Source organism: Drosophila obscura, unplaced genomic scaffold (genome assembly GCF_018151105.1).
Source record: "Drosophila obscura isolate BZ-5 IFL unplaced genomic scaffold, ASM1815110v1 contig_200, whole genome shotgun sequence".
NCBI classification, from domain to species: Eukaryota; Metazoa; Arthropoda; class Insecta; order Diptera; family Drosophilidae; genus Drosophila; species Drosophila obscura.
Window position 1 is genome coordinate 2,279,793 of NW_024542791.1, and position 15,099 is coordinate 2,294,891.

General features: G+C 40.0%; 1 protein-coding gene across 1 annotated transcript; it reads right to left on the bottom strand.

Moving 5' to 3' along the window:
- Positions 1-1,675: 1,675 nt before the first annotated feature.
- LOC111077045 lies at positions 1,676-2,455 on the bottom strand. The gene is made up of 2 exons (XM_022371178.2): positions 2,323-2,455; positions 1,676-2,256 (listed from the first exon to the last, which is right to left on the bottom strand). The coding sequence occupies exons 1-2, from the start codon at positions 2,399-2,401 to the stop codon at positions 1,715-1,717; spliced, it is 621 nt and encodes a 206-aa protein (XP_022226870.2). The 5' UTR covers positions 2,402-2,455; the 3' UTR covers positions 1,676-1,714.
- Positions 2,456-15,099: the final 12,644 nt, after the last annotated feature.

Sequence of the window (15,099 nt, forward strand, 5' to 3'; positions counted from 1 at the left end):
TGGCAATTAGGCACGTTCCATGGCATAAGCTCTTATGGTTAATTGCCTTTCACCTCTCACACACCACACCACACACACACACAAACAGTTCTCGTGTGGCATCTGCAGCCGGCCAGCCCAGCTCCCCGCCCTTCCTCTTTTGTTCTGCTCTGCATTTAATGAGTCATTCGATTCGATTTCGAATGGGTCACGTAAAACATTAAAATGAATGAACGAGACGTTGCTTAGGGGGGAGGTGTGTGGGGGGGAGGCGGGCGGCACCAGCATCGTTTGCACATGACAACCAGATGGTAATAAATTTATTCTTTGGCAAAAATTATAGAAGGCCATAAATGGCAAAGTCATGGGGGCGTGGCACAGAAAAATATTAGAGAATATTCCATTAAAGTGGATGCATTTGTGGTAGTTAATTATGTGAGAGAGGGAGGAAAGAGATTAAGTTTGAAAGAAGTTCTGTACGCAAACTAATTTTAATTTTAATTAATCCGTTTGGAAGCTTAATATCTGGAAATCAGGTAGCTTCGAGGTAAACTTTGGTCCGAAAATAATGTACCAGCATATTGGTATACTCGTATACCCGTATTTTCCTACCTATTCCTACCCAAATGTTTAAGCTTTAAAGGGTTTCCCTTACTATGCATAGTTTCCATAGCTATGGAAACAGTCCTAAATCAATTGCTTTCTTTAGCGCCCCCAAATCAACCACTTCACACCCACACTCTTTTGGTTCTACTTTCCCCCCTTATTATCCCTTGCCCTGACTCTCTTCCCTTTTGTGGCTGTTGACTTTTGGGCCTTCTTGTCACCTTTGCGCTTGATCAAATTCAACACGTCAAATAACACTTTACCCCATCCAAAAAAACCAAGGCAGGAATGTTCTGTTTTGGCACTTGGCAATGAGTGTGTGTGTGTGTGTGTGTTGTGTGTGTGTGCGTGTTGCCTTTTGCACATTTGGCTGAATTTGAAGTGTGTGCTTAACAATTTTTGGACAACTTTTTTAAATTCCTTAAGCACGTAGACTGCCAAAACTTTTCCGCAAAGGCAAAAGTAATTTTGATTTTATTAGCTGTGTAGCACCTGATGGCATTTTCTGTTTTCCTTTTTGCAGTCACACTTAGTGCTATATTCCCCCTCCCCTCTGCACCACCTGTGTTCGCTCATCTCTCTGTTAGCCTGCGCCATCGCCTTTCAATTCAATTTCAGTCAATTGCGTGTTTGGCACAAAGTTTTTTTCCCACACGCCGACACACACAAAGAAATACAAGCCAACAGCCAAAGCCTCCGAAAGACGGCGACAACTTGACAAAGTCAACGGTTTGATGCAGGGCGGAGAACAGAGAAATTTAAGCATCGCCAGGGAGGGGAAAATTGAAGCGCAAAAGAGAGAAAACACGACAACAAAATTTGTTGTTATCGACATTTGCTGTAGTCGATATTTCGCTGTCAAAGTACACAAAAAAAAACAACGAAAAACGAACAAACTTTTCGAGCAGATGCCAAAGATTCGGTGAAACGTGAAGAGAAACGACAGGAGACAGGGTCAAAAATTAATTAGAGCTAAGCCAACACAGATTTTTGCTATGCCGAAAGTCTGTGTTCAATCTTGAACATTATCTCAGCTGATTTTCAATTCGCGTTATTATTAAAGGTTTTTTCTAAAGTAAAAAAATATATTTAAATTTGTAACAAGAACAAGAACAAAATCAAAATGCAATCAAAAGTCGCCAACTGGCTCGGCTGCATCCACAACGGTTGACACATCTTCGGCGTCACTCTGATAGGAATTATCTTCCTCAAAGTCCAACGGTGCAACCAAGTAACCAACCATTGGGCACTCGGACTCAATCATCAACTCCCAATTGCGCATGCTGTTGACGTTGCAGACGCCCATGGATTTGTATGTCTTTGAAAGTATTGGACCAGCATCGCAACCAGCTATGAGATGAAGAATTGCATCGTCTTGGCTTATCATGCACGATGTCAGATCGTAGATCATGCCATTCAAGGCCGTGTAAGTTGGCTTGTTATCCTGTCCATTAAACTCGGACAGCTGTTGCAATGTGAGTTCTAAGGGCATGCGTAAGGCGACAGGTTCATCTGCGTTAGTCGGCTTGGATCCCAGCATTTTGTTGCAAATCTGTGACAGCGTTTTGGTGGCATAGTAACCGACGACGAATGAAATCAATACCTTGCCAGTGGTACTCTTGAGTGCAGGGCCGATCAGGCGGTAGGCAGCGTCTATTTTCGGCAGCTTAGCTGGAAGTGGAAGGTAATAGCCATTGGTGGCTTGGCTTATTAGTTAATCGTCACTCAGTTACTTACTTGCCAAGTGGGCCTGTCCCACTATCTGTATGTTGGCCATCAGGCTCTGTGCCATCGAAAGAGCGTTGCTGTAAGACATATCGAAAATATATTATTCGTAATATAAAATTTTTTTTTTTTTTTTTTTTTTTGTATTTTTCAGATCGTCTGTTCCGTTGAGACTGTTACAATCGACTAAACAAAACTCAACTCAACTGAAGCATATAGAAGTATAAATCCAGGATTTATGATTGAAATAATTTACTGAAACTGAAACCAGCAAATTATTAAAACTTTAAGTGCGTCATAGATCATGCTCAATTAAGATCAGTTAAAAATGATTTACTGCCCTGAGCAGCGTATAAAAATGTTAATCAAGCCAGCAATGGTGGCTGGCACAGCCTGAGCCACTCCCCACAGCCACGTGCAGTATGTACATCCAACAACTGTTAAGCCACCTGCTGCCAAGCTCATTTATTATATGGTCATATGCATACTATGTACAAAAATAGCTGTGTCTGCGCCATTTGCTATTAACATTAATGCCAAATGCGATCATAAAAATTGGGCTTAAAAACATTGTCATGTGTGTGGCGTCGGCTGTCTGCCATGTCAGTTGCTGTTTTTATCAAATTGGTTGTACTTGGACTTTAATATGACTTAATAAGCTCATTACAATTTTTTCGCTCTCTCTCTTTCTCTCTATCTCTCTCTGCATATGTGTGTGTGTGCTACAAAATGTAATTTCGCGCCACGAGAGTGCTCTGACATATACATACATGTGTGTACATGTATGTAAATACGACTGCAGGGCAAATGGGGAGAAGAAAGACTGACGCGGATTTGCGTTGGCTTTAGTTGATACCCTCTGCTTGCTATATATCAGAAAGTTCAATTGAGATTATCGCGGGTATTTAATTCATTTTCATATGTGTATATATTGTTACTTGCCTGAATATTCAAACAATTCCTCAGCAAAAGCTTCAGTTTAGATGGGTTTGACTGACTTTCGTTTAAATTGTATTATATATTAAAGGAATAAAGTCACATTAACAGTTATTCTTCGATATTCTTATTTTTTCTCATTTTTGTAGTCTGCTTGGATAGCCCTTTAAAGTAGGCAATGATTTAAATCCTATTTGTTGCGTTTAAATGCAAATTTAAATTCAATAAATTGAAAAATTCATTCATGCCATTAATAGCTGAAATACCCATAAGAAAAATGTTTTGTTTCACCTAAAATTGATCGACCTTTGAGTTACCAGTCCTTGCATTTGGAGACACTTTTCGGATGCATCTTTGTTTCAATTTTTTTTTTAATATCCAAAAATATTACTCCAAATTGAACGTGATGCAGCGAACATGTTGCCCTCCCCTCATTCGTAATGTCTTAATTTATTATCTTCAATTATCTCCGTTTCTATTCCAGCATGCCACCGATGATACCCTTGTTTGGCCTCCACAAGAACCAAGAGAAAACTGAGAAGCGTGACGCGTTTTCGTTTCCGCCTTATGCTCACATTAAAATTTGCATAACGTTGATTTTGTTGCGAGCACATTACGCATACGCCGCGTGTGACGCTGGCTCAAATTGCTTTGGGCACTCGGTTTGCGGCTCGCTGCTTCCTTTGCGTTTCCTTTTCTTTTTTTTTCTGTGGCTCGCTTGTCGGGTTTGTTGCTGCTTATTTTAATTTAATAAATTAAAACATATTTTGCATGCTGTTCAAATATAATTACATTTCCTTCTGCATTCCTCCTCATACCGCGACTTCTTTTAATTAAAAATAAAAATCATACTTATGAATAAAAAAAAACGGAAATCGCTTTAAAGTTACGCCGCGTGCTGCATGCCACCGCTACTGATGCTCGTTATTAATAAACTTTTCAATTGCCCACAAACTGCGGGGGCAGCTGTCTCGTATTAACTTTGTCTGTGTGCCACTCCCCTTAACAACTCTCTCTCTCTTTCGCTCTCTCACATTCTGTGTTTCTCCCCGCGCTGTCTCTTGTTTGGCTTATTAGTCCTGCTCTGCTGAAATTTGCTTTGGCAAATGTCGGAAATCCAACTGCCAAAAAGGAGCACAAAAAACCAAACTTTCAACCACAAAGTGCCAAAGCTCATAAGCCCACAAACAGCATGAAGAGAAGGCTGGGCGGGAATGCGGATGCTGCTTATTATTCGAGTTAATTAAAGCAAATTTCAAAAGGATTAAATTGCCAGCAGATTTGCTTAGTTTACTTTTGCTCCAAGCTGTGTTTCGGGTTTGGAGGGCGAGGAATATTCCCACTAATGGGGCCAGGAAAATGGAGAAAATGAGAAAAATGCTGAAAGGATAAAACAGAAATTGACAATTTAAGATGGGCTGAACTTTAGCCTTCAGCATACATTTTTTTCTAGAAATATATTCTTTACATTTCTCCATTATTACTTTGCTTGAATTTGAAATTGGATTTTTGATTCACTTAAATCAATAATAAAATGTAGCATTAAATTGTTCTCTCCTTTAAAGATGTTCGGTAAAATTATCTCTTCAACAATTTACATACATTTTAAATTCCCTTTGCTTTTAGTTACTGTCTCCTCTTTCAGCCATTTATTCAAAGGCAAAACGACTACCAAAATTGCTCTAAAATATTATCAAACATTAACAGTAAAGTCCCATTGAATCTTCCCCTTTTATACCCCAACTATTCCCCACAGTACCCCATGATTTATTCATGGAAAAGAACGAGCAGTAAAAGAACAGAAAAAAGCCACAACTGAAATGGCTCCCACATAGTTTTGGTCCATCTGACGGACCTCCTTCTTTTTTCGGTTGATGCTGAAATATTCTGCAGCACTAACCATAAATAAAAAAAACCTACGAAAAAATAGAAGCAAAAAAAAAACAAATATGTAAAATCTACAAAAACACAAACATCTATGGGGGGCAACAAGCAAACAAATTGAGCAAGAATAACAACGGCAGAAAAAATATATTTCCATGCGACAATTGCAAAAGTGTCAAGGTGCAGGCGGCGCCAGCCGCAAATATAGAAAACCCCCTGGAAAAAAAAAATGGCAAAAATAAATAAAAAGCACAGAAAAAACTGGGACAATAAAGTCTGGTGCCAATTTGTTGTGTAACCGCCAGTGCTCCCACACAAAAAACGAAAGTTGGCCAGCATTGTGTGCTAAATTTGAGATAGAAAGGAAATATTGCATGACTGGGGATATTTTTAATGCATATTTCCTGATGGGGGAATGCATATGTCAGCATTTAGCAGGTTGTGTAGTGGCTCTTGAAGTTGATGGGAGGACTTTGCCTTTAAGCTCACATCTCTCACAATGAAGGATGACAGAGGAGAGGCTCAAAGTTGTGGCAGGCTCTACTTTTTTTGGGGGGCGAACACAACTGGTAGAAGAACTCTGAGGTATAAGTCGATTATTCTTTTCAACCTCAATCACAAATGCTCGTTTATGCCACACCAAATACTCATGCGTATCTGGCAATGCATTAAATCAATATCTCAGACTCTGTCTGGTAGCTGCTTGTGTGTCTGTTTGTCTGACTGCCAAGGAAAACTTCCAGCCGACAGATGGAGGAAAATAATGTAAGCTGGCTGAATAATTGCGGGTGAAGCGAAGCCCCAAAAATTAATGAACTCCAAGGAGAAGCAGGAGCAGGAGCTGCCATAAATATCATACACAAAGTCGAAGTTTTCTTAGTTCGAATTGATGAGCAGCGCGCCGGCAAAAAGTTTCGGTGTGGCACGTTTTGCATGATGAGGTTTCCGCAATCATTTTCCACCCAAAAACCCGCAACCCACAAGCCCACGCAGAAAAGTTGCTCATTAAGATGCCGTCGAGAGGAATCGCGTGAAATTCTCATTCCGATGCCAGATTATTAATATCTGTGTGGGGGATGGAGCGTGGAGTGCCATGGAATCTCTGTTAGTGTGTGTGGGTGTGCAAATATTTGCGCGATTCTCATTAAAGTTTCACATATATCACGCATACGCCGCATTGTGCACAATTAGTTGCAATTTATACCCCTTACACCGAAACGAGCACTCGGCTTAATGATACTTAATGTGTAAATCATTATAATAAATTACATGCATGAGCGATGATAAAAATAATCCAGCGCCAAGAAATAATGCAAATAAACCAAGTGAATCCCCATAATGTGTGCGCCGTCAGGAAAAACACACACACTGAGGAGAGACAGACAGACGGACAGACAGACTGACTGAATGCAAAGAGAGAGAGAGGGCCAGCCAAGTCATAACAGGGCCAAGAGTGGAGTCCTTATGCACGCATTAGACATAAAGGCCATAGACATTAGGGCGCATAATGAAAAGCATTTCGGTTTCAAGAGTGCGTCACAGTCACCACGAGAGCATAATGATGATGATGATGATGATGGGGGCTGGTGCCAAAGCCATCGCAACATCAAAGAGACAGAAAGAGCGACCGGCAAAATGGAAAAATATACAAAATACTGACTCGTACTCGCACTGTCATCCCATGGGCGCTCTACAAGTTATGAAAGCTTTCCTTTTGGCCCTAACCATACTCAAACATGGCTCACAGCTGTTGGCCAGCTGTTTCTGGCTGCAATGTTTTGGGTAATTTCTGGCAGAGCCTTTTCCGCGTGGACCAAAAACTTCCCTTTCGCAATAAAACCCAAACACGTTTCTCTCACTCTCTGCGGGATGCTGTGTGCGCATGTTTAGAGTGAATCACTCGCAGAGCGGGAAAACTCCAGGCTCTCCTTCAGATATATTTTATAGGAAGAAAGCTCAAGCTCTTTTATCTGAACACTGGCCGCATCCATGTGCTCATAGGATTGGTCCAGTAGCGGAGCAACTTTGAAGCGTTACGGTTGGTCGCGAGTCTGAACCCGGAGCCAGAGGCAATCTCTAGCCATCGCATCCAGAGCGCTCTCTCCTTCTGTGAGACGCGTCGCGGCGGAGTCTTCGACTTCCCAGAAACTGTTTACATTTTTTGGAAACTAATTAAAGTGAGTTTACGGCTGACTTACTGAATCATCATGATTCTGCTAAAGAGTTTGGCTTGGTTATGGCCCTCGTCCTTCGGCCAAATTTAATTGGCCAAGTGCAGACAAATTTCTAGAAAATACAAGTGTGTGCTTGAAAATAAGTTTTAAAAGTATTTGACCAAAACTAAATGGAACAAAGTTTGTACTGTTTGTACTGTTTGTCTGTACAATTAAGCACAAATGTTTTGGCTTACATTTCCGTATGAATAAACCAACAAATAAATAGTGCAATTAAATATACAAGAACAAATTTCGTACAATTAAATATTTAACTGTAGTACTCAAATGGAATTTCCATCGTTTAAAAATCATTTGGGAAAAATATCAATCGGGGATTATAAAATTTTGTGTGTATGATTGTTTTTAGCGTCCATTTTTTAAACCAACTTATCGAGCTCTTAGGGGCACTTTTAAAGAAAAAATAATATAAGAAATTTATAAGAAATAGGCAGCAAATAAATCTGTATAAAATCAGCACAAAGGCATTAATAAATCTAGATAAATTCTAGACGGTTCTTTAGAAGGAAACCTATAAATTAGTAGTAGTAGTTAGTAGTGTTTTTTTTATTATATTTTAAATGGTCTTAGGGACTTTTCGGAGCTATACTTGTTATCCCATCCATTCCCTCCAGGAACATTAGTTCCAGCACATTAAAACTAAAGAATTACCCGCAGTCTTACCACCCATTAAAACTTTATAACCAAAAAGACTCGCCCAGGGCAACATCGACTCTACCTTTGAGGGTCCCAGCCCCCACACCTAAAACTTCTGTCCCCCCAAAAGATAATTACCCACACCAAATACTATCAAAATTCTTTGCAGTGCAAACACAGTAAAATTCATGAAAAATAAACAGAACACCGGACAAAGTGAAATTAACAAAACAAAAACGAGAAAAAAAAACCAAAAAATAAACAGAAAAACGGTGCCGAAAAAAGTGCAAACAAGAAGCCAAGCCAAGCCAAACCAAGGCCACTCTATAAAAAGGTGAACCCAAACAAATAATTTGAAATTAAATCGGCGTTGAAAACTAACAGAGAAGGAGCCAACCGTGGGGGAGTTCAGTTCAGTTCGCTTTTGGGAGTTTGTACGTGATTTTGCTTTTGAAAACTGCATTGTAGCCGCTATACCAGCCGCTAGTCGCCTTTTCTCTGTATTACCCACTCTATCAGGCTTTCAGCACTTGAACTTTACTTAACTTCTTGTTCTTGGTCTGGTGCTGGTGTTGCTTTGGCTGCTTCATCTGCCACCTCTTTGGTCTAAGCCAGCGCCTCAAGTGCCGCAGAAGAGCTTCGATTTTCCTATCTGATGGTATGGGCATTGCATGTATAGGTGGGGTGTGCGTGAGTATCTATGTTTGTGTTTGTGTTTGTGTGTGTGTGCGAGACTTGGAGGATGTTGTGTCACCCCCCCCCCACGAAGAGGTGGAGGTGCAGGCAGCGCTGTGGCCTTAAGCGCTTCACTTTACATAGCAAAAACTAGAAGATTGTAGAGATTAAGCCCACACCTCCCCACGACCTACAGCCTTCTTATGAAGCTCTCCTCCCACTCTGCTTGTCTCTCTCACTCTCATTCTCTCTCTGTCTCTCTCTCTATGGTACACCTTCCTCCTCTTTCGCTCTGTGATTTGTATGCGTTTGCCGCCATCAACATGGCCCCAGCTAATGTTGGCTTTGGCTTTGCCCTTAGGGTGGTGCCTGTTCTGCGGCTGTGGGTGCTAAAGTTGACTCCACACAACCGCCATAACCTCCATACGTTTTACACTACGAAACGGAGCTAGGCATCGCCTCTCTCACTCTGCCTCTCTCTCTCTCTCTCTGTCTCTCTCTCGCTAGCTGTGCCTGTCTTTGAGCATTCAGAGTCTGTGCGTTTGGTTGGCGTGTTTGTGGCATAAAAATAAAGATAAATGCGAGTTCTTTACAACGCAGCGTTGAACACTTTGAGCCCACTCCTTCCTGTTTCTAGCCACCTTCTTACCCTCTTTTAACCCGGCACTGTGGCTTGGGTGGCATATTTCTGCTCTTGATAGAGGCTACAGAAAGTTGTGGTTGGAAAAGAGGCAAATGCGGATATAAGTATATTTGAGATTCGTTTAAGTTCGAGCTATTTTTAAAGAACTTTCTTTTCTTAGGCAAGATACAAAGTTTAAATATTTTGTTGTCTTCTTTTATATTACGGCAAAGTTTTGCTGAAGCAAAACTATGGTAGACCAATGTTAAATAGGAAAATAGGTTGGCTTAAGTTGAAAGAATTGTTTGTGCATTTTCTTGGAAATACACAGAGATATTTCTTTTGCTGCAGCTTATAAATTTCCTCAAAATATTAACATTCTTGCCAAACTCTTGAGCAAACAAACTCCTCTGAACTTCACTCAACAAGCAAATGAGACAGTACTTCAATTAGTGCCCCTTGTTCACACTCTCTCCAACCACTGTGCCAGGACACACCTTGTTTTTGAATGCTGCTTTACAGGGCAGGATGCTGGTGCTGGTGTTCGGCGTTGTGGCTGTGGCGCCCATCAAAAAAGCGTCACCGGCGCCTGCCAGCCACAGCCAGCAGCCCCCAAAAAAAAAAGAAACTTGTGGATGGAGTTTGTCTATGGCAGGAATGGCAGTGGAGCGTCACTCAACTCGTACTACCCGCTGCCACTGCCACTGCCACTCCTTCCCCTCTTGCGGTTGCGAGTTTTAGATTTCTGCTTCCTCCTTCTTTTTTTACTGTGCATGTGTGTGCGTGTGTGTATGTTACTCCAAAAATGCGCACAACAGAAAAAAAAACACATTTCTAAATATGTATACAAATAAAAAAAAAACCGGAAAAGAAGCAAGGGGAGGAGCAGAGACAAAATCAGTGCTCAGTTTTAGATACCCTTGAATGCCGTAATTTTCCGAGAATCTATCCTTGAAGGCCATTTATCCCGCTTGCGTGTGGACTTGTACAATACTTCTAAGTGGCCGAGCCCTCTTCATAATCATGATACCCCCATTAAAGGGTATTGCACACAAAAAAAAGGGAAGATGGAAAGTTGCTTTGCATAGAGCGCAAAAATGTTTTGCGCTATGTTTATCTGCAGCGGCCCATCTCCATCGTTTCTGTCGTTTCTCCGCCAGCCTCTCTCCATTCCTGTTGATAATAGCGCTTGTTTATGGCCGACACTGTAGCTGTATCTGCATGTATGTGTGTGTGTGTGTCTGCCACGCTTCGTCGCATTTTAAATTAAGCTCCATTTTTATTTCTATTTACATTTTGCTCTTCGTTTTTGCTCTGCTTTCCTTTAGCGACGGCTGGAGCTGGGCACTGCAACTGTTTGCGGAGCAGCAGAAGGGAAAAAGTTTTAACCAGACGGCGAGAAGAGGAGAGCGAGAGTACCCCTCTTATATATGTATACCCCCATCTAAGGTGCTCGGCATTTTTTATTTGTTTTTCATTTTCACTTTTATTATTCCAACATTTCTACAATATTTTTGGTTGTTGTTTACTTTCGGGACGGCGGCGCCAAGTAAAATGTTTGATTTATTTTTTATTTGCCATTGAACGTGTTTATTTATGTGTTCTCTCTGCTTTTTGCTGCTGCCTTTACTTTTCTACTTTCTCCCTACACCGGGAAAAATACAGTAAAAAAGAGAAACTTCAATTGGTAAAAAATGTTTACAGTTTAAAATATCCATTTAACTGTTTTAACATTTTTTTGCAACTTTGAAATTGGTTGGATCAATTGAATTTGGATATATCCTGAATTGTTGAAAAGAAAAAAATTTAATTATCAATCCTTATTTGATTTGGATCTGCATTTTGTCAAGTGTATTGCTCCGCTCCCTCCTTCTTCGGGTGCTCTTTGGTTCCACTTTTCTTATTTTCCTTTTAGCTAATCTTTTTATGCTTCTATTTATTTCGCTCCTTCCATGCATTTTATTTGCCATTTCTCATATGTCTGTTATTGTAAGCTGCGTTAAATTGGAAAATATTTAAGTGTTTTTATTTTTACTTTCATTTTTGTGTGGAGTAAGATTTGTTTCGTTTTGGGAATTAGCTTTGTGAGCATGATTTATGACGCGGAACAAGTGTAGAGAAGAAGCTTTAAGGCTCTTTGCTGATGTTGATTTTGATCTGGTTCGAGATTACAAAAATGAGTTTTTGTTTTTCTATTTGAATAGAAGATTTCAAAGAGAATGATAAAGTGGTTTTAAGGGGGAGTTTAACTTTTGATGGGTTGCAAAAAATTCTTAAATAATTTCAATGAAAGAAATCTGGGACAAAATACGTTTCTTTCAGAAGAAGCCTTTTAAACATACATCCTGGGAGATATTACAAACTCTTTTTCAAGAAAATCCTTCTTAGGAATCCCTGCAATGCCGAACTTCTTTCAGAGTATTTCTTTTCTCTAGATTTTAGAGTATCCTTCCCGAGAAACCCGACAAACAATACCTGATCATCCAAGCTGCTCCTCCCCAACTTTCCCATGCACTTTCAAGTAATTTTTCTGTTTCTCTTTGGAGAAGACTTAATTAAATGAAACGAAAGGCTGAGCAGCCACTTCTAATTGAAGCATTCTCCAAAGCAGCAGAGTCCAAGCAAAACCAAAAAAAAAAAAAAATGGAAATCATTTGAATCGCCTAGTCTGGCGGCTGGCCACAAAAAAGGGCAATTGCTGGGCATAAATTCATTTCTCGTTTTGTTCTGCGAGAAAGAAAATATGAAAATTCCCCCAGTTATCCTTCTTATGTATTTTCTGTGTGTGTGTGTGTGGTGCCTTTGCCAAACCGCAAAAAAAATGGATGAAAAAACCACAGAGAAGCGGGCAGAGAGATACAGAGAGAAAGGAGAGGGAGATTCAGTTATCGGGGACTTACCACAGACTTGACTTTAAGGCGGCTTTAAAAATATGTGGGGTGTCCCTGCGGAAAGCAAACTCTAAGCGGATTTTGATTTGTTTTTGCCAACCAGACCCCCGCAAACAAAAGGAAAATGTGCTTAAGTTGTTTGTTCCCTGATGCTCTTAACTTTCCCCCGTTGAATCCTCCGCTCGTTCTGCTCGGTTGAGGATTTCAGATGCTCGAAGGACTCCTCCTGTTCCTCCTCCTCCTATACAGGATTGAGTTTGAAAAGTTGAATTGACATCAATCAGAGTCAGAGTGCTTGGCTGTTACTTTGGCGCACCTGACAGACCGCAGAACATAAATATACTTTTCAATATGGCCCCGACCGCAGCGTCAAATTGGATGAGTTTTAATTAATTTCGTCATTACAATAATTAATTGAATGCCCTGCTGTGTGTGAGGCCCAAGGACATACATAGCTTCGTGGGTGGAGCTTGGGTCTGTGGTATGCGGAATGTGGAATGCAAGGGCAGGCAGGCCCACAGGTTGCGCAGATGCAACAAATTGCAATATATTTTACAGCTACTTAGTCGAGCATTACACATGCACACTGCAGGAGCCAACTTTTCGAGCCACATGTGTGCGCAAGTGTGTGTTGTATCCGTGTGTATGCCTGTGTGTGTGTGTGTGTGTGTGTGTGAGCACAACTAGAGTTTGATTTATTGCCAGCCTCAAAAGCTCATAAATAAATGAAACGAAACCCAAAATGGCTTCAAATTAGTTTGAAGTCCTTGGGGGGCAATGATAAATTGAAAGCGAACAACTGAAACGTATTTAAGTGTCTGGGGAATTTTGGTAAAATATCAATGGAAGTTTCAGCTTAAATAAAAAACCAAGAATGATTTTTATGAATTTTATATGAAATCAATCTGGATTTTTAACCACAAAATAGTCAAATTCATGCTAAATGCAAGCCCTAAATAATTTAAAAAATTGTTGGAGTATACCTAGAGAATAGCTAGAAATATTTTAAATTCAAATTAAATAAATTTTCGCATAAATAGTTCCATTCCCACAAGCACTTTTATCCACACAGCACAGCTACCAGTCTAATCAGCAATTTCTCAAGCCAATTCAGTTAAACCTTTTTGCAAACTCAAAGAGAATATCTTAAATGTGGCATCTCTGCCCGTTCATAGGGGATCATTTCACGAGGACAGTGCCAGTGCCAGTACCAGTGCCAGTACCAAAGTCAGCTTAAGAGCCAGTGCAAACTTCTTTAATCTGAGAAAATGTGCCTATAAATAGCTCAGAAAGCTGTGCTCGAGCCTGTGTGTTTGCCTTGCAGGCCGGATTATGGCTTTGCCTGATAAATCTGTCGCCCATAAAGTACCACAATGAACGACTGTGCCACTAGATTCAACATTCATACCCCCTCCATACACTCTCCATACACATGGGTCCAATTCATGAGGCGACGCTGCGTCTACGACAAACTACTGCAGATAAGAGAGGCAGAATCACAGAATATATGGAGAGAATCCCCATGAATGGATGTCTTGCTCGAGTGACGCCAGCAGAACTGTCGTCCAGTCTCGAGTTCATGTCCAGTGGCCGTTCAGTCCCTGGTCCCGGTCCAAGCCAGCTCAATGGGTTTCTTGTCCAGTTCTCACTGGTGTGCAATCAACTGTAAGTTGTCATCTGCCACAAGCAGAGAGTCCCCACAAGTCTTTCTCTCACTCTCTCGATGATAGAGAGAGAGCGAGCTGAAAGCGGCTGTTTAAACGCGGTGAGCCGCAAATCAATTTGCTCTTCAACTAAATTCCCAACTGAATTTAATATTCAGTTACTTGTCCGGCCTCTCCATCAAATTGCCTTGTCAATTATGTAATTTGAATCTAATTTTTATTAGCCATCGCCATCAATAGATTGTTAATATTCTGAAAGAAACAACAAAATACGTTAAAGTGAAAGACACAAAATTAAGTTACTTCGGTTTCAAATTCAAAATTCCCTTTGAATTTTATTATCACTAGATGAATAGTGGAATCGATTCTTTTATTTTTTAAAGAAATATATTGTATCCTGTCTGCTGCTTGGAGATTAAGTGAGGAATTCATTATAATATTTCTGATACATGATGCCTTCTAGCATAGCAATTTATTATAGGTAAATACATCAATTAATATAGTTTACATGAATTAAAAATTAATTTGATTAGCCCACAAAAGAATTTATCTGGATGTAACAACATTTTATGCTCACTTAAGCACTTGAAATATTTAATTGCTCTGACACTTATGTATTTCTAAATGAATGCTGGACCCGTATAATAGACCATATCATTTGATTACGCAACAAAAAGCATTTAACTGCCACTTACAATATTTTCTGCTCATTTGAAGCACAAATCCAAATATATCTTGAATATTTTCAAGTGTTGAGTGCCACAAATGTGCTGCATACTTTTTTGCGTTCATTGAGCATGAAAGTCTTTTATTTTTCCCCACCTCAAACCAAAAAACAAACACCCTTGAGAACGAGTGCATTTAACAGTTTATTGTTGGGAAATCCTAAAATATTTTTAGAATTTCTGAACATTTTCGGTGTGGGGTGGGTTTTGGGCGCGACGCAAAAGTATGCTGGAAATATTTTGTGTCCCGTATTGGAGGGGCAAAATTTGTATGGATTTTAATTAATATGTTTCCAGCATGTCCATATTCAATATTCCCCCACATAAATTATCATTTCTATTTGCTTTTTGACCGCCGGCAAATTTTAATATCTGATTCCCATGCAAATGTCCAGCCAGACAAACACACTTTGTAAAGTGAAACCCAAACCATCAAAATATATCGAATAAATACATATACTATATATATATATATATAATATGAATGCAAATATATTTGCGATAAAAGCCAAACCAGCCAGA